This window comes from Panthera uncia, unplaced genomic scaffold (genome assembly GCF_023721935.1).
Source record: "Panthera uncia isolate 11264 unplaced genomic scaffold, Puncia_PCG_1.0 HiC_scaffold_1467, whole genome shotgun sequence".
NCBI lineage: Eukaryota > Metazoa > Chordata > Mammalia > Carnivora > Felidae > Panthera > Panthera uncia.
Window position 1 is genome coordinate 1 of NW_026058104.1, and position 27,834 is coordinate 27,834.

The 27,834-nt window shown below is 61.1% G+C and overlaps 1 protein-coding gene and 1 non-coding gene across 5 annotated transcripts; one reads left to right on the forward strand and one right to left on the reverse strand.

Annotated features, from left to right (window-relative positions):
• Window positions 1-3,213: 3,213 nt before the first annotated feature.
• LOC125917087 (U6 spliceosomal RNA) lies at window positions 3,214-3,317 on the reverse strand. The gene has a single exon (XR_007456090.1). It is a non-coding gene; the product is annotated as a U6 spliceosomal RNA (small nuclear RNA).
• Window positions 3,318-10,635: 7,318 nt separating this feature from the next.
• On the forward strand, window positions 10,636-27,040 carry LOC125917085 (plexin-B3). Of its 4 annotated transcripts, none has more exons than XM_049623344.1 (36): window positions 10,636-10,725; window positions 12,156-12,262; window positions 14,022-15,062; window positions 15,455-15,634; window positions 16,327-16,455; window positions 16,538-16,638; window positions 17,198-17,327; window positions 17,530-17,686; window positions 17,775-17,883; window positions 17,973-18,087; window positions 18,173-18,298; window positions 18,372-18,488; window positions 18,798-18,891; window positions 18,975-19,144; window positions 19,381-19,532; window positions 19,786-19,891; window positions 20,589-20,719; window positions 20,977-21,153; window positions 21,263-21,458; window positions 21,599-21,838; window positions 21,943-22,104; window positions 22,185-22,336; window positions 22,496-22,596; window positions 22,682-22,905; window positions 23,026-23,204; window positions 23,497-23,563; window positions 23,747-24,074; window positions 24,204-24,307; window positions 24,398-24,491; window positions 24,821-24,999; window positions 25,167-25,327; window positions 25,554-25,701; window positions 25,936-26,000; window positions 26,089-26,164; window positions 26,281-26,355; window positions 26,666-27,040. In XM_049623344.1, the coding sequence occupies exons 2-36, from the start codon at window positions 12,203-12,205 to the stop codon at window positions 26,768-26,770; spliced, it is 5,751 nt and encodes a 1,916-aa protein (XP_049479301.1). In that variant the 5' UTR covers window positions 10,636-10,725; window positions 12,156-12,202; the 3' UTR covers window positions 26,771-27,040. The 4 variants fall into 4 exon arrangements, with proteins under 4 accessions (XP_049479301.1, XP_049479300.1, XP_049479299.1 ...); XM_049623345.1 differs by lacking the exon at window positions 10,636-10,725 and adding an exon at window positions 13,650-13,722 and having other exon boundaries at window positions 12,177-12,262; XM_049623343.1 differs by lacking the exon at window positions 10,636-10,725 and having other exon boundaries at window positions 12,111-12,262; window positions 26,281-26,342.
• The last annotated feature ends 794 nt before the right edge of the window (window positions 27,041-27,834 follow it).

A 27,834-nucleotide genomic window follows, 5' to 3' on the forward strand; every position in this document is an offset into this window, starting at 1 on the left:
CTGGGGCCACGCTGGGGAGCCTGGACTTACCTCGGAGGCTACGACGACGAGAAGAAGCCAGCAAAGGGTTTTCAGCAGGAGAGAGGGAGGCGGCCCGCAGCTCCGCTTATGGCAGGTGTGTGGAGGGCTGTTTGGAAGGAGGCAAGAGGGCGCAGCTTGGTCCCCGTCCCCTGCGGGCAGCAAGGGAAATGGGGCTCCCATACCACCCAGCACGTCCACTCCTGGCTTAAACCCAAGCCAACTGGAAACAGATGTTCAATCAAACACTTAGATGTGAACGTTCATAGCAGTGGTGTTGATGATAATCTGCAAGCAGAAACAACCCAGAAGCCCATCAACATGAACGGACACACAGAATGCGGTCCGTCCGGGTGACGGCGGCGACTCGGCCGGAACGAGGAATGCGGTTCTGACCCCTGCCACAACAGGACCTGCCACAACAGGACCTGGAGGGCGGGGTGGAGTGAGAGCAGCCGGACGCAGAAGCCCGCATGGTGCGTGATTTCACGGACCGGAAATGTCCAGGACGGGCAAATCCGCGGAGGCCGAACGCCGACGGGTGGGTGCCAGCGGCCGGGGAGGTAGGAAATGGAGGGACTGCGTAAGGAACATGGGCTTTCCTTTTGGGGTGGGGTTCTGGAACTGTAGAGGTGATGGTCACTGTACCGAGTGCCACTGTACTGTGCCCTTTAAAAGGGTGAATTGTAGGTCATGTGAATTTCACCTCAGAAAATAGATCTGTAGATAATACGTGATAGATACATTGATTGATAATAGCTGGATGATGCATGATCGATAGGTAATAGAGAGATGATATATACAGAGAGATGATGGATGATAGATAAAGGTAAAAGCCCTTAAAGCACCACTTTAAGCAGCCCAGGCAAGATGTGCTGACGCTTCAGATCCTGGATATATAAGAGCGAGATTAGAAGAAAGTCAAGAAGCATGGGGGTTGGGGATCAGACTCGGGGGGAGGTAGACAGGGATAGTCAAGATGACCCTTGGGCTCTGGCTGACGTGGCCAGGTGGGTGATGGCAGCCTTCGCTGAAGGAGGGCAGGTGGCGGGTGAAGATACAAGGAGCCTGGGGAGGAGGTGCTCCTCACTATGCTTGGTAGCTCAAAGAGACAAAACTTGTGGGACTAGGGGTGCCTGGGTGGCTCAGTCCACCAAGCTCTGACTTCGGCTCAGGTCATGATCTCGCGGTTCATGGGTTCTAGCCCCACATCGGGCTCTGTGCTGTTGGCACGGAGTCTGCTTCGGATTCTCTGTCCCCCTCTCTCTGTCTCTTTCCATCTCTCTCTCTCTCTCTCTCTCTCTCTCTCTCTCAAAAATAAACAAACATTAAAGAAAGAAAGAACTTGTAACGCTATAGGAAAAATTGAACACGCTTCATTAATGGACATCGCAAAACTAGAGACTACACATTCTTTTCAAGTTCACCTTGAACATTTACTAAAACTCATCATGTCCCAGGCCGCAAAACGAGCTGCAACAAATACTAAAAGAATTGGTATTGTACAAATGACGTTCTCAAACTGTGAGAGAATAAAATCCTAAGTCCGTAACACAACTAAGTCCTCTCATATATTTGGAAATTTTAATGTACAAATGTAAATTTTAAAATACACTTCCACCTAACTGGCGCAAGAAGAATTATAATGAAATTCTAAAAACGGAAGTGAGCAACAGTGAAAACACTACGTATGAAAACTTACGGGATGTATAGCTCGAGCAGTGCTTAGGAGGAAATGTATAGCCTTAAAGAGCTTAAGATGAGCACAACTCAGGAAGCTAGAAAAACCACGGTAGAATAAACGCTAAGAAAGCAGACCAAAGGAAATCACGGAGACAGCAGAAATTAATGAAATGGAAAAAAGAAAGATCAATAAAACGCAAAGTGTATTCTCTGAAACTCGTAAAATAAACAAGTCTCTGGCCAGAACGGAAGGAGAGAAGTTACGAGGGAGCGTGGGCACCTGGGGAGTCCTGGCTCGACAAATCTGGTGCAAATGACACTAAGGGGATGACCAAGGTGGAAAGGAATGAACTCACCACAGAAATGGGATGGGTGCCTACCAAGGATGTTTTAGAAGCTGGAAGACAGGTGGGGGAGTAACAGGTGATTCAGGAGACCAGAGCAAAGTTTTAAAACTGCAGGAAGAGGCAGCCAGGAGCAGGGGCTGGTTTGCACAAGACCTGGAGGCATGAGATCTCTCAGAAGAAAATATGTGTGCATGCTCGGTCAGGGGTGGCGGGGGGGGGATTGATGGAAAATCTGTATAGGAAGCTGCTTGATCTTAAACACACTCACACACACACACACACACACACACACACATATAAAGAAGCTGCAGGGGCCTGGGTGTCTCAGTCGGTTAAGCGTCAGCCTCTTGATTTCGGCTCAGTCCTTGATCTTGTGGATGGTGAGATCGAGCCCCAAGTTGGGCTCTGCACTGACAGCACCAGGCTTGCTTCGGATTCTCTCTCTCTCTCTCTCTCTCTCTCTCAATAAATAAATATTTTTTTTAAATAAAATAAAATAAAGAGGCACCTGGGTGGCACAGTCAGTTAAGCATCTGACTTCGGCTCAGGTCATGATCTCACTGTTCCAGGGTTCCAGCCCCACCTTGGGATCTCTGCTGTCAATGCAGACCCCGCTTCGTATCTTTTGTCTCCCACTCTCTCTGCCCCTCCCCTGCTCATGCTCTCCCTCCGTCTCTCTCAAGATGGAATACACATAAAATGAAATAAAATGAAATAAAATATTAAAAAAAATAAAGAAACTGCTAGACACTCACATCCTTGCCCCACCTCTTGCAGAAGACCGGACTTCACCCTTGATGTAGTTAGGACAGAAGGCCCGTGCAAATGCAAGCTAAAGTCACGGTGAAATATCCCTGTATTCCCACTGATTGGCAGAAATTAGAAAGTGTGACCGCCCTGGGCACTGGCGATGCTATGGGGCAGCAGGAACTCTTACACTGCGGTGCGGAGCGGAGGGTGCTATGTGAAAACCATCTGTCCTTATCCAGTAGACTTAAAGATGTACATACGTATGACCTAAGGATGTCACCCCTGGGCACATCCTGGAGAGGCTCTTTTACAAATAAACCAGATGGTTTACAAATAAACCATCTTATAACAAGCCAAAGCCAGAAACGAGCCAAGCGTCCAGTAGCAGGAGAATAAACACGGTATGTTAGAGTCATAGGACAGGAAACTATTCGGCAATAAGAGTGCCATCCTTGCTCAGGGACCATGCTAATATCTGTATCACGCCAATTTCAGCGTATGTGCTGCCGCAGCGAGCCCTCGGCAATAAGAGTGAGGAAACCGCAGCCCCGCGCAGCAGTCTGGACTCTGTCACAAGTGTGATATGGGATTAAAGCGACAAGTTACAGAAAATTGCATCTGGTACGATTCCATTTATATAAAGTGCAGAATATACAAAACTAAATCATACTGTTTCGGGATAATTCTTATTTGGGATAAGTATAAAGAAGAACAAGGAAGGGCGCCTGGGTGGCTCAGTCGGTTAGGTGTCTGACTTTGGCTCAGGTCATCATCTCACGGATCATGAGTTCGAGCCCCGCGTCGGGCTCTGTGCTGACAGCTCAGAGCCTGGAGCCTGCTTCGGATTCTGTGTCTCCCTCTCTCTCTCTTTGCCCCTCCCCCGCTCATGCTCTGTCTCTCTCTCTCTCAAAAACAAATAAACATAAAAAAAAAAAAGAAAAACATGGAGGGATCGTGGTTACCTCCATTGAGTGAGGAGGAGGGTACTTGGGGGCTTCAGAGGCTTTGGGAGTGCAGTCCTCCAGGGGATGGCGGGGATGTAGGCATAGCGCTTTTCGTCATTCTCTACACAGTCCACAGAACTGGTGTGTTCTCTTGTGTATGTATTACATCGGATAAGATGAAGCTGCCATTTTTACAAGCCAAAGATAGCTGGATATTAAGCAATTCCATCTGCTTTTGACCTACCAAATTTCGTAATAATAAAACCAAAAGACTTTATCCTAACAAATGCAAAATTGTGACGAAAGGGACATGCTCCTAATAAAATACGTTTATCAAAAACTAAGTCGAAGTAGAAAAACTCATGCAAAAGTTCATATGGACTCTCAAGGGACCCCAAACAGCCAAAACAATTCTGAAAAAGAAGCACAAAGTTGGAGGAGTCACACTTCCTGATTTCAAAACATGCTACAGGAACCGAAATCATGTGGTGTGGCATGAAGACAGACAGACAAACCGACAGGACAGAGCACAGACCCCAGAATAAATCCTGACAGAGAAGGTCAGACGATCTTCGAAAGGGTGCCGAGACCACTCAGTGGGGGAAAGGATGATCTCTTCAACAGACAGAGCTGGGAAACCGGACATCCACACGCAGAAGAATGAAGTTGGACCCTTACCTTGCATCGTGCACACACACCCATCCAACATGGCTTAAAGGCCTAAATGTAAGACCTAAGACTATAAAACTCCCAGGGCGCCTGGGTGGCTCAATCGGTTTAGCGTCCGACCCCTGATTTTGGCTCAGTTCGTGATCTCAGGGAGCCTGGGTGGTTCTGTCTGCTAAGTGACCCACTCTTGACTCGGCTCTTTGACTCACGATCTCACGGTCCATGGGTTCGAGCCCAGTGTCGGGCTTGGTGCTGACAGCATGGAGCCTGCTTGGGATTCTCTCTCTCCCTCTCTCTCTCTGCCCCCTCCCTGCTCTCTCTCTTTCTCTTTGCCCCTCTCTCTCAAAATATAATGAATAAACTTGAAAAAGAACGGAAAATATCAGGTGTTGGCAGGGATGAGAAGAAATTGGAAACGTGTGCACTGTTGGGAGTTATAAAATGGTGCAAGCGCCATGGAAAACAGTATGAAGGTTCCTGAAAGAATTTAAACTAGAACCACTACGTGATCCCGCAATCCTACTTCTGGATATATATCCAAAGGAGTTGAAAGCAGAGATTTTTGTATGTCCATGATCATGGCGGCATTATTCACGATGGCCAACCTCAGCAGCCACCAGCTGATGAATGGATGAACAAAATGTGGTCTATCCATGCAACACTACTTTCCTAAAACAGGAAGGAAATCCTGTCATAGGCTACTGCACGCATGAACCTTGAGGACATTATGCCAAGTGAAATAAGCCAGGCACAAATGACAAATACTGTATGATTCCACTTCTACAAGGAATCTAAAGGGATCAAATTCATAAAAATGGAAAATAAGATGATAGGTGCCAAGTGCTGGAGAGGGGGGCAAAAGGAGAGTTGTTAATGGGTATAGAGTTTCAGCTTTGCAAGATGAAAGTTCTGGAGATCTGTTTCATAACAATGTAAGTGTACTTAACATACTGAACTGTATACCTAGAATGGTTCGGATGGTAAACTTTATGAATTTTCTATCACAATAAAATATTGACTCAAGAAAAAGCAGAAAACCTGAACAGTCCCATAATTATTAAAGAAATTGGATAGGTAGTTTAAAATGTACGGATGGGGGCGTCCAGGTGGCTCAGTTGGTTAGGCATCTGACTCTTAATGGCGGCTCATGAGAGTTCATGATCTCACTGGTTTGTGAGATCGAGCCCCAGACGGGCTCTGCACTAACAGTCCAGAGCCTGCTTAGGATTCTCTGTCTCCCTCTCTCTGCCCCTCCCCTGCCCATTCTCTCTCTCTCTCTCTCTCTCTCTCTCTCTCAAAAATAAACATTTCTTAAGGTTAAAATGTGTGGAAAGAGGGGCAAAAGACTGCAAAAACAAGGTTTATAGATGAATTCTATCAAATCTTCAAGAAACTAATAACTCTCTCTCTCAGCTCACTAGTCCCAAGGAACAGAAAAGGCAAAATGCTCTCCCAACACATTTTATGATGCCTCTATATCAAAACTCAACAAGGATAATACAAGACGGGAGAAAGAAAGAAAGAAAGAAAGAAAGAAAGAAAGAAAGAAAGAGAAAGAAAGAAAGAGGAAGAAAGGAAAGAAGGAACACAGGCAGGAAGGGAGAGAGAGAGAAAGGGAGGAAGGAAGAAAGGCCAATCCCGAACTATATATGAAGAGAATACACCATGACAAGGTTGAGTTTAGCCCAGAAAACGTAAAAGTGGTTTAACATTAGAGAATCAATTACTGTAACTCACCATATTAACAGGTGAGAGGAAGAAACTCCTGTTACCATCTCAATACACTGAGAAAAAGCATTCGATAAGAGTTGAACACATAGCAAACTAGGACTGAAAGGGAGTCTCCTTACTCTCATAAAGGCGTCTAGCAAACACCGCCTGCAAACATCCTACTTAACGGTTAAACTGAGAACATTCTTTCTGCTTTGATTCCATGTTGTACTATCCAGGGAAGGAAGCGAAAGAAAAGAAACTACAGTTAAAAGGACTGGAAAATGGGAGAAGATATTTGCAAATGACATTAGATAAAGGGTTAGTCTCCAAAATCTATAAAGAACTTATCCAACTCAACATCCCCCCGCAAAAAAAAAAAAAATAATAATAATAATAATAATCCAGTGAAGAAATGGGCAGAAGACATGAATAGGCACTTTTCCAAAGAAGACATCCGGATGGCCAACAGACACATGAAAAGATGCTCGACTTCACTCATCATCAGGGAAATACGAATCAAAGCCACACTGAGATACCACTTCATGCAGGTCAGAGTGGCTAAAGTTAACAACTCAGGAAACAAGAGATGTTGGCAAGGATGTGGAGAAAGGGGAACCGTCGCGCACCGTTGGTGGGAATGAAAACTGGTACAGCCACTCTGGAAAACAGTACAGAGGCTCCTCAAAAAGTTACAAATCGAACTTCCCTACGACCCAACAATTGCACCACTAGGCATTTATCCACGGGATACAGGGGTGCTGTTTCGAAGGGACACACGCACCCCCATGTTTACAGCAGCACTATCGACAATAGCCAAAGTATGGAAAGAGCCCAGATGTCCATCGACGGATGAATGGATAAAGGAGATGTGGTTCATATAGACAATGAAATGAAATGTTACTCAGCCACCAGAAAGAATGAAATCTTGCCATTTGCAATGACATGGATGGAGCTAGAGAGTATAATGTTAAGCTAAATAAGTCAGTCAGGGAAAGACAAATACCATATGATTTCACTCATATGTGCAATTTAAGAAACAAAACAGGTGAACATATGGGAAGGGAGGAAAAAGAGAGGGAAACAAACCATAAGAGACTCAACGATAGGGAACAAACTGAGGGTTGATTGCAGGGAGGGGGTGTGGGGGAGGGGAAAATGGGTGATGGGATTGACGAGGGCACTTGTTGGGATGAGCACTGGGTATTGTATGTAAGTGATGAATCATTGAGTTCTACTCCTGAAACCAACATGACACTATAGGTTAACTAACTAGAGTTCAAATTAACATTTTGAGAAAAAAAAAAGGACTGCAAAAGAAGAAACAAAGTAGTCACTAGGCAGATGACATGATTGTATAAATAGAAAACAAACAGAATCCACAAAAGGATTCCAAAAAGCATTACTAGACGTAACACCAGCAGCACAATCAGAAGGTAAATTAAAAAGAAGACAGCATTTATCATGGTATGAGACATCTAACAAATGATGCGCGTGTCCTTTGGGGAAATATGTATTTAAAGGACCTTATTAAATAGAGATACGCTATGTTCATAGACGGGGAAACAAAATTTTAGAGGTAGCTAGTCTCCAAAGGGTTTTAAAATGGAACAAAATCTCTACTTACCCCTTCGAAAAAATCCCAACAGAGTTTTTCCTGGAACTTGACAAACTGCTTCTTAAGCTTAAAAAAAATTTTTTTTTTAATGTTTATTTTTGAGAGAGACAGAGTGCAAGCGGGGCAGGGGCAGAGAGAGAGGGAGACACAGAATCCGAAGCGGGCTCCGGGCTCCGAGCCGTCAGCCCAGAGCCCGACGCGGAGCTCGAACCCACAAACTGTGAGACCGTGACCTGAGCCGAAGTCGGACGCTCAACCGACTGAGCCACCCAGACGCCCCTGTTTCTTAAACTTTTAAGGAAAACTAAAGGGTCTAGTATAGGCGAGATAATTTTGAAAGATGATGAGAAGAAGGAGCAGCCAACTGAGGGGGAGAGCGAAGGAGAAGAAAAAGGAGGAAGAGAAGAAAAAGAAGCTTTCAAGCTTTAGTAAGTTTAACAGAGGTAGAGAAATCAACCAAAAGGACAGAAGAGAGAGCCACGGCCACATAGGCTTGGGACAGTCAGTGGAGCTGGGTGGGCTGAACACGGGGGCAAGGAGGACAGCCCCCCATGTGGAAAAGGAGAAGGTACATGCAAACAAACCCATTCCGGAGGGACGGAAGGATACCTGAGTAGGAAATTACGGCGGTGGCACATGGCCTGTGACCCGGCGAGCCTCCCGCCAGCGTCTGGAGAGTCTGGCAATGGGAAAGCAGTCAGCGCCAGGACGCCGGGCACGGCACCACCGGGCGCTTGGACCAGCGACGGCCGCCTCCCCACCCCTCGAGGGGACGCTGATAAATGCGCCATCGGCAAGGATCGGCACAAACACATCTCCCCAGGGCCGTGGTGAGGGGAAGGGGTCGTCGGCAGAAGGAAGCCCACCACACGGCTCCCTTTCTAGGAGATTTCAAGCGCACAAAACCTGGAAACATCCTCCATGGTTGCCACCAAATTCAGGCTCGGGGCCGCCACCTGCTCCAGATGGCCTTGCAGGCCATATGCGCGCAAAGCTATTCAAAATCGTGTTGCGCAGGGCGCAGACATGGCTCAGTCGGTTGAGCGTCCGACTTCGGCTCAGGTCATGATCTCACGGTTGGCGGGTTCGGGGCCCCGGGTCGGGCTCTCTGCTGTGGGCAGGGAGCCAGCTTCGGATCCTCTGTGCCCCTCTGTCTCTGCCCCTCCCCTGGTTGTGGTCTCTCTCTGTCTCTCTCAAAAATAAATAAACTTACAAAAAGCGGTGCCGTGAGACTACAGGTTTATTTTCTTCTGTGGAAAGGGAGGAAAAACGTTGCCATTGCCGAGATGGAAGATGTCTTTCCCGAGGTCAGTCAGGACATACGTGTGTGTGAGGTGCAGAGGCGGAGGGGTGGATAGGGTTGGGAGGTTGGGGGGCCGGCTGGCTCCGGGGCTGCTGGGGGACGGTCTTTCCAGTCTTACTGTTCAGAGCCCTGCCCTTGTGTCCCCCCCACACACACTGTCCCTCCCCAACAGCCCGGCCCTCCTGGGGCTCCTAGATCCCTCCCCGGCCCCCTGTGGGCACCTCGTCTTCCCCCTGGGAGGGCACGGAGAGGGAGGCAGTAACATATTGAGCACCTGTGCTCCACATCCGCGGGCCCTCGGGCTCAGGGTCACTCACCTGCCTGGACGCCCCTGGTCTTGCTTCCAAGTCCCCTCTAGCGACACACATCCATCCCAGTGCCCCAGTCCCCTTGAGCCGAGCTTCTCACACTAACACCCCAACAACTCCTTCGGCCATCTCTCACCTCATAGGCCCTTCAGTCCTCTCGTCCTACCCTGCACCGCCCACCCCTCCACCCGCACCTCTGCCCTGCAGGGAGCCACTTTCCCGCAGAAAGGGCCCAGGGGTCCCCCGGATTCTCCTGCCCGCACTGCCTACACCCCATGGAACACCAGGTCTCCAGGATTCTGCCCCCTCCGGCACATCTGGAGCATACCCACCTCTCCACGTGCCCATGGCCCCCACTGGTCCACATTCTCCCACGCCCTCCACCCAGGGCCACCAGCTTACACTTGTCCAAATTCCGAGCTGTTTACAAGGTCATGGTGACTTTTGCCGTAAGTCCAAGTTCTCCCTGATTGGCTGACCTCTGCATCCCGTTCGACGAAAACTGTGCTCCAGGCACGGGGAGGCACGTGCGCCTATGTCACCTGCAGGCCTGGCATCGGGCAGTCCCCATCTCCCCTGCTGCCCAATGCCTGCCTCGGTTCATAGTTCAGGGCCACGTGGCCTGCTGGTTAAGTGCAGGGGCCCTACAGTTGACTCTTAGCCTTGCCATTAACTAGCCCTGCAACTTTGTGCAAGTTTCCTAACCTCTCATGCCTCAGTTTCCCCACCTGTGAACTGTAGAAAATCAGGGTACCCCTTCTGGGGTCATGGTAAGGGGTGAATGAGTTCACACACGCAGAACACTTAGAGCGGCCCTGATGGTCAGGAGGACATCAGAAGTAGCAGAAATGTGTGGTTCAAGGTCAGCTTAAATCTCACTTCCTCTGTGAAGCTCTCCCTGATGCCCTGAGCCCCCGTAGACTTGCCTCCTCTCCCTCCCACACGAGGTGTCCTCCAGAGATGAGCTGTTCCAGCAGTGGAGCCTCATCGGTGGGCACGTAGTTCTGCCCCCCGCCCAGGCCCGGGACAGACACCCTTGGATCAGGTGGCAGTGGGCTTTGTCTCTGAACTGTGAGGCCCAAGACCGGCACCTGGTAGGCGCTACGGAATGCCTGCCTGCCCACCCAACGGGAGGGCACTGCCCGCTCTCACCTGCTCCAGCCAGGTGCCCACCGAGGCCAGCAGAGGGCAGCAACGCCCTGCCCTGCACCGGCAGGCACAGGGGCGGGCGGGGAGGGGCCGGGCGGCCCAGGCAGGCCCCGCCAGAAGTGGGGTTGGGCGCGATTGCGTTGTGGGGAGGGAGGCCAGGGCTGTGCTGGGGACGCACTTCGGGCACTGCCAGCTGCTCTTCAACCCCTGCCAGCGGCCCACCCAGGTAGGCAGGAACTGGGGCTGGCGAGGACGCGGGGTGCAAGGGACGTTGGGTCGTGGGGTGCTGCCTTGGGGCGTGCTGGGTCTGGGAGAAGCCGGGGGTCTGCAGGGCCCGCTCGCCGGAGAGGGCAAAGGCCATCAGGCGCCCCGATCCAACACCTCCTGAGGCCTTAGGGGCACGGCACCCCCTGAGGGGGGCGCCCTGGAGCTGGGAAGCGGGACCCCAGGCTTCTACCCCCCAAATGGGAAAGCTGGCGGGGTTGGGGGCAGGGGGCAGGGTAGAGAGGAGGCCCGCCTGGCTCCCCACCCCCACAGCCACCCAACCGGCCCGACCGGGTGGCAGTGAGCCCCGCTGCCACCACCTTGCCCCGAAGCTGCTGCTGTGGTGCACAGTGGAGAAAGTGGTCACCCCACCCCGCGTGCACCTGCCCCCGCGCCACATCCCAGGACCCCTGCTCTGCCAGCCTGGGATGCAGACGGTGCCCTGTGAGGTTGGCCAGAGAGCCAGCTGCCGGTCGCCACTCCCTTCCCACCCCCTCCTGCGCCCCACACACAGAGGGGACCTCTAGGCCCATCTCGGGCCCGTGTTTCCCGGGCGAGGGAAACCAGTTGCCACGACTGAGGCTAAGTACTGGGTTCCTGGGGGCCATGCCCCCGCCCCCTCGTGCGCATCCTCTCTGCCTCAGCACCCCCCCACACAGCACCCCCCCCACGGGCACCGCCCCCTACCATCATGCTGCACCTGGCACGACTTTCCCAGTCCCCCGGGGCGGGGCTGGATGGACACAGGTCGCTTGCTCTCTGGACAGTCTTATTCCGGGCCAAGGGGGTGGGGGGGGTGCAAGGTCTCCTGGACGGGCTGCCTTTGTCAGCATCTCCCGGCCCCCAGCCTGGACAAAGGCAGGCATTGAGGGCCAGGACTGGCACTTCGACCGGGCACCAAGGCTACCAAGGCTGAGGCTGGCATCGCAGGGGCTCAGCGCCCTGACCTTCCCGTGGGGGCCCAGTGGCCTACCCTGTGCCCTTCACAGGGACCCGGGGGGCGGGACACAGAGGCGCACGCTGGCTGGCACGGGGCGGGAGTGGGCCGGGGCCGGCCGTGTGGGTCTCATTTTGCTGGCTCGAAGAAACCCTGTCCTTTGTCCCCAGGTCCCGGGGGGTGTCTCTCTGGGGGTGGGGCGTGGCGGGGAGCCCCCCAGCCCGAACAGCCCGGGTGGGGGTGAGAGCACCAGACAGTGAGTCCCTGGCCCGGGCCCGCGGACAGAGGGGACATTGTTGGGGTGGAGGCAGGGCTGCCTTGGCCCGGCCACTATTCACAAAGCTGCCAGCTGCGGTGGAGCCCAGCCGCCGGGCCCTTGGCCCCCCTGGCCTCCCTCCTCCCCCGGGGCCGAGGCTCCAGTGTCTCCCTCCCACTCAGGACAATGCCCCCCACAGCCGCCTTGTGCCCGTCGCCGCCGCCCTGGGCCGGCCGAACTGAGGAGATGGGCCTCCCTCGGCGCCACGCTGCCCAGGAGACCCCTCTGTCGCTCCCCTTCGAGGCGGTAAGCGCCTGGGTCCCCCGTCCACAGACGTGGTGCCAGGGGTGGGGGGCGGGGGTGCGAGGCAGGGCAGGCACAGTGGTCCAGGGGAGCCCGGGCGCGGGGCTCCCGTGCACCACGTCTGTTCCCCTCACCCACACAGCCCGGGCCTGGCCGCCGAGATCCCGGGTCCACAGGAAATGCCCCTGTCCCCAGGCCGGGCCTGGCCTTCCTGTCTGTGTCCCTGAGATAAGGGGCTCCGGGGCCTTCCTCGGGGCTCTGCCTCCAGCCGGCACACCCGCCGGGGCCCGGGCTGGCGTCTCCACCGCCAAGCCGCAGGGCACCCAGGGACAGCGGGCCATGCCCAGCTGCGCAGGACCCCAGCCCAACTTAGGACCTGGACTCTGTCCCCTTCTCTGCGGCTCTGCGCCCAGGGGCTCTGCGTGGTGAGCCGGCACTTCCTGTCGCCTCGTCACCTGGCAGCCGTGGGGACCCGAGGTTGTGGAGCAGGGGCCAGGACGCGGGGCGGCCTCCTCTGGAGGCTCGGGGCCCCCACAGGCCCAAGGGAGATAGCTTTAGCGTGAGCTCCGAATGGCTCCACATGGGTGGGGGTGGGGGTGCCCAGGCCTGGCTTCGCCCCTGAGTGCCCTCTCCTCAGGCAGGCTCACCCTTCTCTCTCTCTCTCTCTCTGTCTCTCTCTCTCTCTCTCTCACGCCTGCACGTCAGCACCCCGGGGCTGGGGCCCCCGCTCTACCCCTGCACCCGGTGTCGTCTCTCGGTGCTTCCCCACGGCCTCCCCAAGTGCCCACTCTGGCTGGCTCCCAGGTGTCCCCCAGTCCCCACTCTGACCCCCTCCCAGCCCTCTCCTCTGCCCTGCCTCCATTGCCACGTGATCGGGAAAGGGACAGAGAGACAGAGAGGGAGACTCAGAATCTGAGGCAGGCTCCAGGCTCCGAGCTGTCAGCGCAGAGCCCGACGCGGGGCTCGAACCCGCAAACCTCGAGATCGCGACCTGAGCCAAAGTCGGACGCTCAGCTGGCTGAGCCACCCAGGCACCCTGGAGAGGGTCCCTCTTTACATCTGGCCCTGCCTGCCCAGGGCGAGGTTTCTCTCCACGCCGTCGCCGTCTCTCTCGTGCTGTGGCTGTCCCCCACCTTGCATGGTGGCCCGGCTCCCCTTGCCCCCAGGCTGACAACTGCCACCAGCCTTTGTTCTACGTCCCTGTCCTCTTCCTTGTCTTTCCCTCCCCTTCCCGCTTGCCTGGCTGCCGCAGCCTCTCTGCCTCCCCTGGTGTCTCCCCATCAGCACCTCCCGCTTCTCCCCTGCCCCTCCCTCCTCTCCCGCCCTTTCCCCTCTCTCACTGCCCCTCCGTGGCTCAGAGTCCTTCTGTTTTGTTCTTGTGCCTTTTCAGGACCCGCCCCGTCCTTCAACAATGTAGATGCTTAAGACGTAGGAGATGAGAGAAATTCTTTCCTCGGGCACACGTGTGTGTGCCCCCCAGCCCACCCTCTCCCCATCTCATGGATACTGTCTCTGTGCCTCTCTCTGTCTCTCTCTCTGCCCCTTTTCTCCCTGTCTCCCTCTGTCTCTCTCTCTGTCCTCTGCCTCCCTTCCTATCTGTCTCCCTTCTGGATCCTCCTCTTCCTCTGGTGCTCTCTCCACCCCTCTTCGTCGGTGTCTTTCGCTGCCCTGACATGTGCGTGCGGGCGTGGGGTGTGGAGGCTGGTGCTCTCCCCCCCCCCCCCCCCCCACCAGGCCTCGCTTGGCTCCGCTCTCCCCCCAGGTACCTGTGATGGCTCCCCGGCCTCCCCTTGGGCCCCACCTCCTGCTCGTGCTGCTGCTGTGCCCGCCGCCGCCCCTGGCCGAGGCCCGTCACTTCTCCGCACCCAACACCACCTTCAACCACTTGGCCCTGGCCCCTGGCCGCGGCACCCTCTATGTGGGTGCCGTGAACCGCCTCTTCCAGCTCAGCCCCGAGCTGCAGCTGGAGGCCGTGGCTGTCACCGGCCCTGTGTTCGACAGTCCCGACTGCGTGCCCTTCCGTGACCCGGCGGACTGCCCGCAGGCCCGGCTCACCGACAACGCCAACCAGCTGCTGCTGGTGAGCGGCCGGGCCGGGGAGCTCGTGGCCTGCGGGCAGGTGCGGCAGGGCGTGTGTGAGAAGCGGCGCCTTGACGATGTGGCCCAGGTGCTGTACCAGGCCGAGGACCCTGGCGACGGGCAGTTCGTGGCCGCCAACGCCCCGGGGGTGGCCACGGTGGGCCTGGTGGTGCCTACGCCAGGCCGGGACCTCCTGCTGGTGGCCAGAGGCCTGGCGGGCAAGCTGTCGGGAGGGGTGCCGCCCCTGACCGTGCGCCAGCTGGCCGGGCCGCAGCCCTTCTCCAGCGAGGGCCTGGGCCGCCTGGTGGTGGGCGACTTCTCGGACTACAACAACAGCTACGTGGGGGCCTTTGCCAACGCCCGCTCCGCCTACTTCGTCTTCCGCCGCCGGGGCGCACGGGCGCAGGCCGAGTACCGCTCCTACGTGGCCCGGCTCTGTCTCGGGGATGCCAACCTTTACTCCTACGTGGAGGTGCCCCTCACCTGCCAGGGCCAGGGCCTCATCCAGGCTGCCTTCCTCGCCCCGACCACCTTGCTGGGGGCATTTGCCGCAGGCCCCAGCGGGGCGCAGGCGGCCCTGTGCGCCTTTCCCCTGTCTGAGCTGGACGGGAGCATGGACCGGGCCCGGCGCCTTTGCTACACGGCGGGTGGCCGGGGCCCCAGCGGCACGGAGGAGGCCTCCGTGGAGTATGGAGTCACGTCTCGCTGCGTCGCCCTGCCCCCCGTGAGTGCCCCTTGTCACCGCGGGCTTCGTGTGCCGCCTTCGTGAGGCGGCCCCGTCTTGCCTGGCCTGCCTCTCCGTCCCTGTCGCTCCGCGGTGTCTCTCGGCCCAAGGCGGGGACCGCCACGCGTAGTCCCAGGCTGTGGGTGGCTGGATGCTGTCAGGTGACAACCAGCCGCTTAGAGGATGTCCAGGAGGGCCGGGCTCCTAGCTGCTCTTGGCCTGTGTCCCTCTGCTGTGTGAGCTTGTCCTGACACGGGGCAGGGGGCCTGACCACTCTGTCCCGGGTCCCCCAGGGTTCCCTGGCCTCGCCCTCCAGCCTTGACTAGCTCTGGGCCCGGGGTAAGGCACTTCCTGCCTCTTCCAGGAATCTGATCCCCTCCCTGTCCACCCAGGACTCCCCCGAGTCATACCCCTGCGGTGACGAGCACACGCCCAGCCCCATTGCTGGCCGCCAGCCCCTGGAGGCCAGGCCGCTGCTGCAGCTCCGGCAGCCCATCAGCGCCGTGACAGGCCTCCAGGCAGATGGGCACACGATAGCTGTCCTGGGGGACACCCAGGGGCAGCTGCATAAGGTGAGGCCCTGACGGAGGAGGGGCTACCTGAGCCCTGGGCCCTGGGCGCCAAAGGCCTCCACGCTGCCCGGCAAGGCCTGGCCTCGCTGGCTTGACTGGGGGTGCCCCTGCCCTGCTCGGGGAAGCCCCAGGTCCCTCATGCCTCTCGGGCCGCGTCCCGCTGGCAGGTCGGAAGGCCACGCCACACACTGATGGCTGGCTGGGTGCCGCCTCCTGGGACGCCTAGGTGCGTGACTTGGGACGACTTCCCAGGAACCTCCTGGGCAGTCCCCGTTGCTCCAGATCGTAGCGGGAGCCAGCGGTCAAGGCGGGCAGGATTGCCACGGGAATGGGGTGGGCAGTGCCCGGTCCCCAGAGTCAGCCTGGCCCCGGAGGTCTCTGCGAGGCAGACTCTGGCCTCCTCGTGACCTGCTCACCTCCCTGCAGCTGCCCTCCTGCCCCTGGCTCCCAAGGCCCTTAGCCGGGGTGGCCGGGTGATGCCCAAAGAGGGAGGTGATGCCGGCAGAACAGGGCGCCCGTGGACCCGCCCCACTCCCACACACGGCCCATGGCCCGGCCACCCCGGTCTGGCAGGAAGAAGAGCCGGCTCTACGGGAAAGGGTGCCTCCTGGGAGCCCCAACCGAGAGGAGAGCACGTGCCCTGGGTGGCCGGCCCGTGGCCATCTCAGGAGCAGGCCTTGTCGTCCCTCCAGGTCTTTGTCAATGGCTCCCGAGGCCAGGTGTACCACTCCCAGCAAGTGGGGCTTCTGGGCTCAGCTATCAGCCCAGACCTGCTGGTGGACGGCGGGGGCAGCCACCTCTACGTCCTGACTGCCCAGCGGGTGAGGCTTGTCCCGGGGCAGGGAGGGCACACGCACCCCGAGTCCCCGCACCCACCGCCCCTGGCCCTTGCCGCCCCCGCAGGTGGACCGGGTGCCCGTGGCAGCGTGCCCCCAGTTCCCTGACTGTGCCAGCTGCCTCCAGGCCCGGGACCCGCTGTGTGGCTGGTGCGTCCTCCAGGGCAGGTGAGCGTGGCTGACAGGTGGTGTGTGCCCGAGGGCGCCCCAGGGGCACTGCCTCCACCCTGCCCCTGGAGGCCCAGCCTGCTTCCTCCTCCTTTGCCAGCCCCGCCCCCAGCCAGGCCTCCGCCGGGGGGCAAGCCTTCCCCGTGCGGCAGTGGCCCCCAAAGCCTGCACACTGACCGGGAAGCCCTGTCTGCTTGGCCCCTTCCTCTTTTTTTTTTTTTTAATGTTATATATATATATATATATATTTTTTTTTTTAACGTTTCATTTATTTTTGAGAGACAGGGAGGGAGGGAGGGAGACAGATGGAGAACGAGCAGGGCAGGGGCAGAGAGCGAGGGAGACCCAGAACCCGAAGCAGGCTCCAGGCTCCGAGCTGTCGGCACAGGGCCCGACGCGGGGCTCGAACCCATGAAACGCGAGATCATGACCTGAGCCGAAGTCGGACACTCAAGTGACTGAGACACCCGGGCGCCCCCTTGGCCCCTTCCTCTTGAGCGTAGTCCCTTTCACTCCCCCTGAGACCCACGTGGCGGGCCAACGGGCCCCTGTCCCACAGGTGTACCCGCAAGGGCCAATGCGACCGAGCAGCCCAGGCCAACCAGTGGCTGTGGAGCTACGAGGACAGCCACTGCCCGCATGTGCAGACCTTGCTGCCGGCCCACCGCCCGCGCCAGGAGCAGGGCGTGGTAAGATGCCCGCCGCTAGCTGCCTGCGGGGGTGGGGGTGGGGGGCTGCCCCCAGGCCTCCCCGGCCTCCTGTCCTGCTGTCTCTGCTCCCACCCCGCTCCGCCCTCACCCCTGCTCTGCCCTAGCAGCATCTCCTTTCCTGAGACACCCCCCCCCCAACGAGAAGCCCCTGCCTGCTCTGTTTTCCTTGCGTGTGTCCCAGGTCACCTTGTCTGTCCCTCGGCTGCCCACCCTGGCCATGGATGAATACTTCCATTGCGCCTTTGGGGACTACGACAGTTTGGCTCACGTGGAAGGGCCCCACGTAGCCTGCATCACTCCTCCCCAAGATCAGCTGCCTCTGAACCCTCCAGGCACAGGTGAGGGGCCCCTGGGGCGGGGAGGTTGGAGACCGGGGCGAGAGCTGCAGGGGCAGGAGCCGCATGACCTACCACCATCCCCTCCCAGACCACGTCACCTTGCCCCTGGCTTTGATGTTTGAGGACGTGGCCGTGGCCGCCACCAACTTCTCCTTCTACGACTGCAGCGCCGTCCAGGCCTTGGAGGCGGCCGCTCCGTGAGTGCTGGGCCTGGCTGCTGGGCAGGGGTGGCAGCCCCCGACAGAGCCCAGCCTGAGCAGCCACCGCCCCCCCCCCGCCCCTCCAGGTGCCGCGCTTGTGTGGGCAGCCTCTGGCGGTGCCACTGGTGCCCACGGAGCAGCCGCTGTGTGTACGGGGAGCACTGCCCAGAGGGGGAGGTGACCGTCTACAGCGCCCAGGAGGTGGGTGGGCCCAGCCCCCCGACCCACGCTATGCCCTGCCCGGGCCCCTCAACTTCCGAAGGGCTAAAGGGTCTCCTTTCCGCAGGCGGATGTCCGGGTGCGTGGCCCAGGGGCCTGTCCCCGGGTGGAGGGCCCAGCGGGTCCCCTCCTGGTGCCTGTCGGTTGGGAGAGCCGTTTGGCCCTGCGCGTGCGGAACCTTCAGCATTTCGGAGTGAGTGGGGGATGGGGACGGTGGGGGTGGGGTGGCTGACCGTGTCCAGGGTCCTGACGACGTCCCCTCCCAGAGCCTGCCCGCCTCGTACCACTGCTGGCTGGAGCTGCCCGGAGAACTTCGAAGGCTGCCGGCCTCTCTGGAAGAGACGGCCGGGGACGTGGGCCTCATCTACTGCCAGGCCCAGCAGGTGTGTGGCCGCCCCACAGCCTCACCTGCCACCACACACTTTCTGTAGCCCTCGGGGGCCCCGCACGGCCCTTGCCTCGCAGACCCTTCCGGGCCATCGGTGTCCTGTCGCCATCCCGCTGCCTGCTCTGCGTAGGCCCGGGGCGTGCAGCGGGAACATGGCACCCACAGCCTCTGCCCCAGGCTCGCAGTCTGCCGGGAGACGTGGGCACGGAAGCGAGGCACCCATTCTGGGAGGAGGGTCCTGGAGGAGACGGGGGCCAGGGGCGTCCTGAGTCGGGCCCAGCCTGACCCCAGCCTCCACCCACAGTTCTACCCCTCCATGGCCCAGCAGGAGCTCCCGGTGCCCATCTATATCACCCGGGGCAAGGGGCAACGGCTGGACAATGCCCACACTCTTCATGGTGAGCTTGGGGACGGCAGGGCGGGTGGCACAAGGCGCGTGGCAGACGGGATGCGCCTCAGTGCACCACCTGGCCTTCCCTAGTGACCCTGTACGACTGTGCCGTGGGCCACCCCGACTGCAGCCGCTGCCAGGCGGCCAACGGAAGCCTGGGCTGTCTGTGGTGCAGCCACGGGCAGCCCGCCTGTCGCTACGGTCCTCTATGCCCCCCCGGGGCCGTGGAGCTGCTGTGTCCCACGCCCAGCATCGACGCAGTGAGCCCCCAGCCCCTCTGCCGCCCCCCATCCCACGGCCTACCCTTCCACCCCCTCCCCATCCGCCCTGCTGCGCTCTCCACTCTCCTGACCTCACCCAGGTCAGACCAGCCTGCGCTCAGGCCCCCGAGCCCTAGCGGCTCTGTCCTGCCTCAGGCTGGTCAGCTGGCTGGGCACCCCTACTGCAGGTCGGAGGTGGGATCCGAACACTCCATCGTCACCCTTCCCTGCTGCAGATCGAGCCCCTGACCGGGCCCCCCGAGGGTGGCTTGGCCCTCACCATCTGGGGCTCCGACCTGGGCCGGGACTTCGCTGAGGTGCGAGACGCCGTGAATGTGGCTGGCCGGCCCTGCAGCCCTGAGCCCTCCCTCTACCGCACCTCTGCCCGGTGAGGCATCCTAGCCCCCCGGGGGGGTGGGGGGCGGGGGAGGGATGCCCTCCCGGGGAGGCCCTCAGAGAAGGGAGGCCTGGAGCCAAGGAACGTGGGCCCGGGCCAGATGCGCCAAAGGAAGATGAGCCAGGGGAGGGAAGGAGAGGGGAGCTGGCAGCGAGAGGGCGCAGGTCCTGGGCAGTGGCCGGTGAGTGGCCCACGGCTCCTGCTGAGCGAGGGCCTGACCAGCCACCGGGTCTCCATTCCCCAGGATTGTGTGCGTGACATCCCCTGCTCCCAACGGCACCACAGGGCCAGTCCAAGTGGCCATTAAGAATCGGCCACCAGGCGTCTCGACCCAGCATTTCACCTACCAGGTCAGTGCCCACGCCTGGGTGGTCCCCGAGCAGAACGACAGTAGGAGGGAGGGGCCGGAGGGCATGGACATCTAGGTGAGGCTTTCAAAGTTGGCCTGGGAGGTCGCACGAAGGGCCGCCACTTGTCCAGGAGCGAAGCCACGGATCTGACTGTTCATTCAGGCCCCTGAGCCGAGGACAGTGGTGGCATCTGTCCCGGTGCCGAGGAGAGGGCAGTGAGGGACTGGAGCTTCCTGCCGGCACAGCTCGGGAGTGAGGGAGAGCGGGGACGCCTCCAGACACTAGCTTGAGTCCCCGCCACCCACTGGGGCTAATTCTGAAGCCAGGAAGCCCAGGGCGGGAGCGGGGGGAAGCAGGGCCCAGTTAGTATCGGGAGTTCTGCGGCGCCCAAAGGTGGTGATTGGATCTCAGGGTTTAGAGCTGGGGTGGGGTGGGGGGGCTGGGAGGTGTAAGCCGTGGCAGAGGAGGCCATCCCGAGGGGCAGAGACGCAGCGAGGAGAGAAGAGCCCCCTCCGAGGGCAGGGCAGCTAGAAGGAGAGCCGCGGGGCTGCAGAAGCCCTGACACAGGGGTTCCGGAAGGAGGGTGTGGTGGGCGGTGGCCCGGGTGACGAAGCACAAGTGCCTCGGGGACCAGAGCCAAGGTGGGTGAGTGCCAGGCCAGGCTGCCATGGCTGCCCCAGGCTGCTCTGTCCCCCAGGACCCCGTCCTGCTGAGCCTGAGCCCCCAGTGGGGCCCCCAGGCAGGGGGTACCCAGCTCACCATCCACGGGCAGCACCTGCAGACAGGAGGCAACGTCAGCGTCTTTGTGGGTGGACAACCCTGTCCTATGTGAGTGTCTCTCCTCCTGGCCCCAAGCTGGCTGCTGTCAGCTCGGGGCATTCTCTGCAGGCCTCACTGTCCCCTCATGTACTGGGGGCAGTGGAGTCAGGGCTCCCTAAAAGCCCCCATCAAAGTGCAACAGAAATGGCCACTGTGCCCATCCCTAGTACCCTGTGCCCTCACTGAGGGAGGCGACGTTGGGTCTCTGGTGGGGTGGCCAGGCCCAGGCTAGAGTGCAAGATGCCAGACCCCTCCCCACCCTGCAGCCGGGAGCCGGTGTGTCCCGAGGCCATTGTGTGCCACACCATGGCCCAGGCCAGCCCAGGAGAAGCTGTGGTTCGAGTGGTGTTTGGCCACGCCCAGCGCACGCTGCCCACCAGCCCGTTCCACTACACCGCCAACCCCCAGCTTGTGGCGGCAGAGCCCAGCGTCAGCTTCCGGGGGTGAGGACCCAGTCCGCTCGGGGTCGCCGCCGCACCTGGCCGGGGAAGCGGGGCGGGGGCGGGGCCTCCCGCCCGCGCCCCGCCCCTGCTGACTGCCGCCCCGGCACAGGGGCGGGCGGCTGATCCGAGCCAGGGGCACGGGCCTGGACGTGGTGCGGCAGCCCCTGCTGTCCGTGTGGCTGGAGGCCCCGGCGGAGATGCAGGTCGCAGGGGCCCGGCCCCCGTCCTCAACCCCGACGAGGAGCTGCGGGACCCCCGCTGCAGCCCCCCAGGCTTGTATCCAGCTCGAGGGAGGCCTGCTGCAGGTGAGCGCCCCACCGGCCGGCGGCGGGGCCGGTCGTGCCCGCGGAGGGAGGACGGCGGCCCGGGGTCCACCTGGCCCCCGGGGAGCGAGCGAGGGAGCCCCAGCTCACCCCACCTGGTCCTGCCCCCGGCTGCCTCCTAGTGCTCCACCGTCTGTTCCGTCAACTCGTCCAGCCTCCTCCTGTGCCAGAGCCCTGCCGTGCCAGATGGGGCGCACCCGCAGCGGGTCTTTTTCACCCTAGACAACGTGCACGTAGACTTCGCCAGCGCCAGCGGGGGCCAGGACTTCCTGTACCAGCCCAACCCCCGCCTGGCCCCCCTCAGCCGCGAGGAGCCCGCCCGCCCCTACCGCCTCAAGCCGGGCAACGTCCTGGACGTGGAGGTGAGGGCTTCTGCCAGCCGGCTCTGTGCGGGAAGCGCGCGCCTAGGCTGGCTGTCCTGGCTCGAGCCCCCCCCCCCCCCCCCCCCCCACCGTGTGTCTCCCAGGGCCAGGGCCTCAACCTGGGGATCAGCAAGGAGGAGGTGCGCGTGCACATCGGTGACGGCGAGTGCCTGGTGAAGACCCTCACGCTTACCCACCTCTACTGCGAGCCGCCGTCGCGGGCCCCCCAGCCCGCCAACGGCTCCAGTAGCCTGCCGCAGTTCGTGGTGAGGCGGAGCTCCGGGTGCCGAGGCGGCTGGGCGGGCGGAGCCCTGAAGGCCCGCACTCAGGAGCCCCGTCCCCCCAGGTTCAGATGGGCAACGTGCGCCTGGCCCTGGGCCCCGTCCAGTACGAGACTGAGCCCCCTCTGTCCGCCTTCCCTGTGGAGGCCCAGGTGGGCCTGGGCATGGGCGCGGCGGTTCTCATTGCCGCTGTACTCCTCCTCACCCTCATGTACAGGTGAGAGCGCCCCGCAACCCCTGAGCGAGCTTCCCCCTTCACTGGTGGAGAGGCGCCCCCTGCCCCTGGCAGGCCTCCAGGCAGCTGGCTACCCTGGCTCGGTGACCTCGGCCCCGCCAGGCTCGGGCCCGAGGCTGACACCTGGTCCCTGGGCTGCAGGCACAAGAGCAAGCAGGCCCTGCGGGACTATCAGAAGGTTCTGGTGCAGCTGGAGAACCTGGAGATTGGCGTGGGTGACCAGTGCCGCAAGGAGTTCACAGGTGGGGTGGGGGCCGTGGGGAGGGGGTGGTGGGCAGAGGGCCCGGCTGGGCCCGAGCCCACGCCTGGGTGACTCCCGGCCCGCAGACCTGATGACCGAGATGACCGACCTCAGCAGCGACCTGGAGGCCAGCGGGATCCCCTTCCTGGACTACCACACGTATGCCGAGCGAGTCTTCTTCCCAGGGCGCGGCGGCTGCCCACTGCAGCCCGCACCCGAGGGGCCTGGCGAAGAGGGCCGCCGCGCCCCCGTGCGCCAGGGCCTGACGCAGCTCTCCAATCTGCTCAACAGCAAGCTCTTCCTCATCACGGTGAGGACTACGTGGCTGGGCAGGGCGCCCGGGGGCGGGGGTGCGGCGGGGCTGGGCAGCCGGTGGGGGCACAAAGGTGGGAGAATACGCGGGGCTCCCCTAAGTACCCCCCCCCCGCAGCTCATCCACACCCTGGAGGAGCAGCCCGGCTTCTCCCAGCGGGACCGCTGCCACGTGGCTTCTCTGCTGTCTCTGGCGCTGCACGGCAAGCTTGAGTACCTGACTGACATCATGAGGACTCTGCTAAGTGACCTGGCCGCCCATTACGTGCACAAGAACCCCAAGCTCATGCTGCGCAGGTTGGCTCTGGCCCGACCACAGGGCCCGGGAGCAGGGGTGGGGGGCTCCCCGCTGAGCTGCCCACCCGCCCGCCCTGCCCCTTCCTGGGGCCGGGCAGGGCCGGGAACCCCCGGGAGGCAGGCCAGGACAGAAGGCACCGGTAGGGAGGTAGATGGGCATCCTTCCCGGGGGCCCGGGCAAAGGGGACCGACAGGCAGCAGAGCCCTGGCTTCCCTCCTTTACCCACCTCGGCCCGGGGACGGGGTGGCCCCGCAGCACCACCCCCTCTGACCTGGGGCCTGCTCCCCCCAGGACAGAGACCATGGTAGAGAAACTGCTTACCAACTGGCTGTCCATCTGTCTCTACGCCTTCCTGAAGGTGAGAGGCGCCCCAGGTGACACCTCATCCCCTCGCTTCACGCGCGGGCTGCTGCGTGTGGCCTCGCGGACCTGGCCCCAATTCCCCCCGGGGCCTCAGGCTACGAGGGCTTGGAAAGGGGGAAGGCGTGGGGCGGAGGCGTCTCCCCTCGGAGCTGACACGGGCCTGTCCCGATGCTTGCAGGAGGTGGCCGGTGAGCCGCTGTACATGCTCCTCCGGGCCATCCAGTACCAGGTGGACAAGGGCCCCGTGGACGCCGTGACCGGCAAGGCAAAACGGACCCTGAATGACAGCCGCCTGCTTCGGGAGGATGTGGACTTCCGGCCCCTGACGCTGATGGTGTTGGTGGGCCCCAGGGCCGGCGGGGCCGCGGGGAGCGGTGCGGCACAGCGCGTGCCTGCCCGGGTGCTCGACACAGACACCATCACCCAGGTCAAAGAGAAGGTGTTGGACCAAGTCTACAAGGGCACCCCCTTCTCCCAAAGGCCCTCAGTGCACGCCCTGGACCTCGGTGAGAGAGCCCACCCACCCGTCCCCGCTTGGGCCTGTTCCCACCTGTAGATGCTCAGCCGGGCCTTGCTTCAAATGGCAGGCTTGGGGGACAGGCTGCAGGCTAATCGGCCTCCCCGCGTGCCCCCAGAGTGGCGTTCGGGCCTCGCTGGTCATCTGACCCTGTCAGATGAGGACCTGACCTCGGTGACCCAGAACCACTGGAAGAGACTCAACACCCTACAGCACTACAAGGTAACCGGCGGGCAGGTGCTGGGGGGAGGCAGGCCCCCATCTCTGGATCAGCCAGGGAGGAAGCCCAGCCTCTGCTCATCGCCCCACCAGGTCCCAGACGGAGCCACAGTGAGGCTCATCCCCCAGCTGCACAAGGGAGGCGCCGTCTCCCAGAGCCTGGCCCAGAGCTGCCTCTTGGGGGAGAGTGAGTCCCGCGGCCCCCATGTGCCCATCTGTGCCCCAGAGCTGAAGTGGGCAGGCAGGAGCCCTGGGCTTGCCGTCTGCCTTGCCTGGGTGTCCCCCACACCGCGCCAGTGGGCAAGCGAACGCTCTAGACTGGGCCGAGGGCCTGGGGCAGACGAGGGCGCCAGCTCGTCCTGGTTGGGGAGCTCTGGGACAACGGGGTGTTGGGCTGAGCGAGCCCCTCGGCTGCCACCCTCTCTGCCTCTCTTTTCCCAGGCTGGGCATCCCCGGCCGGTGGTGTGGGAGAGCAGGCAGGGGCACAGGACTGAGGCCGGGCTTCTGCGCCCTCAGACACCCCTATGCTGGAGGATGGCGAGGAGGGCGGGGTCCACCTCTGGCACCTGGTGAAAGCCACCGAAGAGCCGGAAGGGGCTAAGGCCCGGCGCAGCAGCCTGAGAGAGCGAGAACGGGAGCGGGCGCGCGCGAAGGCAATTCCAGAAATCTACCTCACCCGCCTGCTCTCCATGAAGGTCGGTGCGGCTGCGGAGCTGGGGGGAGGAGCCACAAGGCTGGGAAGGTTCCCGGAGCGGGGCCCTGACTGGGCGGTGGAGAGGGCGTGGTCCCGAGAGGTAGAGGGGCCCCACCCACTGACGGAGCCCGCCCCGGCCTCCCGCACGGCCCCTCCCATGCCTTCTAGGGCACGCTGCAGAAGTTTGTGGACGACACGTTCCAGGCCATCCTCAGCGTGAACAGGCCCGTGCCCATAGCCGTCAAGTACCTGTTCGACTTCCTGGACGAGCTGGCAGAGAAGCATGGCATTGAGGACCCGGAGACCTTGCACATCTGGAAGACTAACAGGTGCCTCGCCTACTGTCCCCGCCCCCATGCGGTCGAGACATGGAGTCCCAGAGGGATAAGGGCATTGCCCGGGGTGGGGTCCACAGGGCCAGGACGCGAACCTACGTGTGGTGTCACGCACCCTGGATTTCTGGCCGCCCCCGACACGGACTCGTAAGACAGCTCCCTGCGGAACTCTGGTCCGAGGCCCGGGCTGACGATGCCTGTGGCCGACCCTTGTCCCCAGCCTGCTGTTGCGATTCTGGGTGAACGCCCTGAAGAACCCACAGCTCATCTTTGACGTGCGCGTGTCAGACAACGTGGACGCCATCCTGGCGGTCATCGCCCAAACCTTCATCGACTCCTGCACTATCTCGGAGCATAAAGTGGGCCGGGTAAAGGCAGAGCCGGCCCTGGTAGCTTCCAGAGGGGTGACGAGGAAAGGCTCAGGGCACACGCCACGGAGGCTCAGTACCCAGCCCTGAATGGGCCTGGCGGTGGGGGTGGGGTGGTGGCGCCTAACGGGCCGGGAGGCCCGGGGGTGGGGGGAGGGCACCGGTGATGCATTCAGGGTGACAGGGCCGGAGCTCCCCCGCCTCCCCGCTCAGGCCCACCCCTACCCGGAGCAGGACTCCCCAGTGAACAAACTGCTGTATGCCCGGGAGATCCCTCGCTACAAGCAGATGGTGGAGAGGTAGGTGTCGGGCCACGGCGGGGGGGGGGGGGGGGGGGGGGGGGGGGGGGGGGGGGCTGCCCGCGCCTAACCGTGTCTCCCCTGCCAGATACTACTCCGACATCCGCCAGAGCTCCCCGGCCAGCTATCAGGAGATGAACTCGGCTCTGGCCGAGCTCTCCGGGGTGAGGCGCAGCCCAGGGGGCTCACTCCTCCATGTTCGGGTGGGGGCGGGGTGGAGGGGGGAGGTTTGGGGTTTAAGGTCCAGGCCAGGGCTCACCCCTCCACGTGCCGCCCCCAGAACTACACATCAGCCCCCCACTGCCTGGAAGCTTTGCAAGAGCTCTACAACCACATCCACAGGTATTACGACCAGGTGAGGCCTGCCGCGCTCCAGTGGGGGGAGGGGCGCTCGAGGCGGGGGGGGGGGGGGGGGGGGGGGGGGGGCACGGCCCCAGAGCCCAGAGCCAGGCCCCGAGGATCCTCCCTGCCGGTGGAAGCAGGTGTCTGGGCCAATCTGGGCAGGGGGGAGGGAGGGCCCAGGTTGGGGAAGGAGCGTGGCTTCTGTCCAGATTCCTCGGGGAGGCCTGGGGCAGCTCCTGCTGGACCCCCCCAGGCTGGCACGGCCCTGGGTAACAGGCAGAGCACGGAGGCCTCAGGCAGGGCACCCTCTTCTGCCCTGGCAGATCATCGGTGCCCTGGAGGAGGATCCCGTGGGCCAGAAGATGCAGCTGGCCTGCCGCCTGCAGCAGGTAGCAGCCCTGGTGGAGAACAAAGTGACGGACCTGTGAGCTGGTCACCTGAGGCCCAGCGGCCTGGAGAGGAGCAGCACTGCCCGGATGGAGCCAGCAGCCGAGGAGGGGCCGGCAGGGTGCGGAAGGGGGTCGTGCCCGCCAGGGGGCTCCCTGCCACCTCTCCCACCACCCGCCCTTCCTTCCCCTACCCCGGCTTCTTTCTAATTTATCGTAATCCTTACCTCTTTCCCCCGCCTCCCCCACTATATTTATTTGCTTGCTGGAGAATCACATCTGGAAATAAAATAGAAATACATCTTTTTAGAAAAAACCCCAGCCTGTGCCTGTCCCTGTGAGAGTTTACTCAGTGCCTCCCTTCTTGGTCCTCCCCTCGGCCCCACGGCTGTGACTTCTGCCCGAGGAAAAAGGGCCATCCGGCACACACACACCCCCCCCCCCCCGTGCCTTCCTCTCTTCTGTCCCCTCACCGCCTCCCTTGGCCCACCCGCCCCCACCTACGGCCACCCCACCCTACCCCTACCAATTCGTTCCTGGCCCAGGGACAGCAGGACCAAGCATCTCCCATCTTCGCCTCACCACGGTCACTGCCGAGCCCCCACTGCTTCTTTCTGACTGTCCGACAGTCCCCAGCTGGCCTCCCCGCTCCACACCGGCCCCCTCCGCTCCCTCCTGGGAGCAGCCAGAGTGATGTTTCCAAAGACCAAAAGTGCCCGTCAGCCTCTGCGAGGATCTCACACAAACGCCCACGGGTTCCGTGAGGACCCTTGGCCGCCCAGGGCCTCCCTGCCTCTCCCCACTCCCGACCCCTCTGTGGCCAAAGAGGCCCCCGGCCTATCCTGCTGCAGACCTCACCCCAGCCGGGTCCTGCACCGCCCTGGAAGCTTGCCCACCCACCCCTTGCTGGGCAACCGACTCTTCCTGGTCTGGTCCCTCAGATGCAGCCCCAAAGTCACAGGCTCCAGAGGGCTCTGCCTGACCTGGAGGTCCCTCTGTCACCGGCCTGTTAGAGCTGGGGGCTTGTCTGGGCCCCACCGGAGGAGGACCCCTGAGGGCAGGGCCAGGGTAGATGGGTCCCTGTGCCCCCCACGTGGGCACGTGGC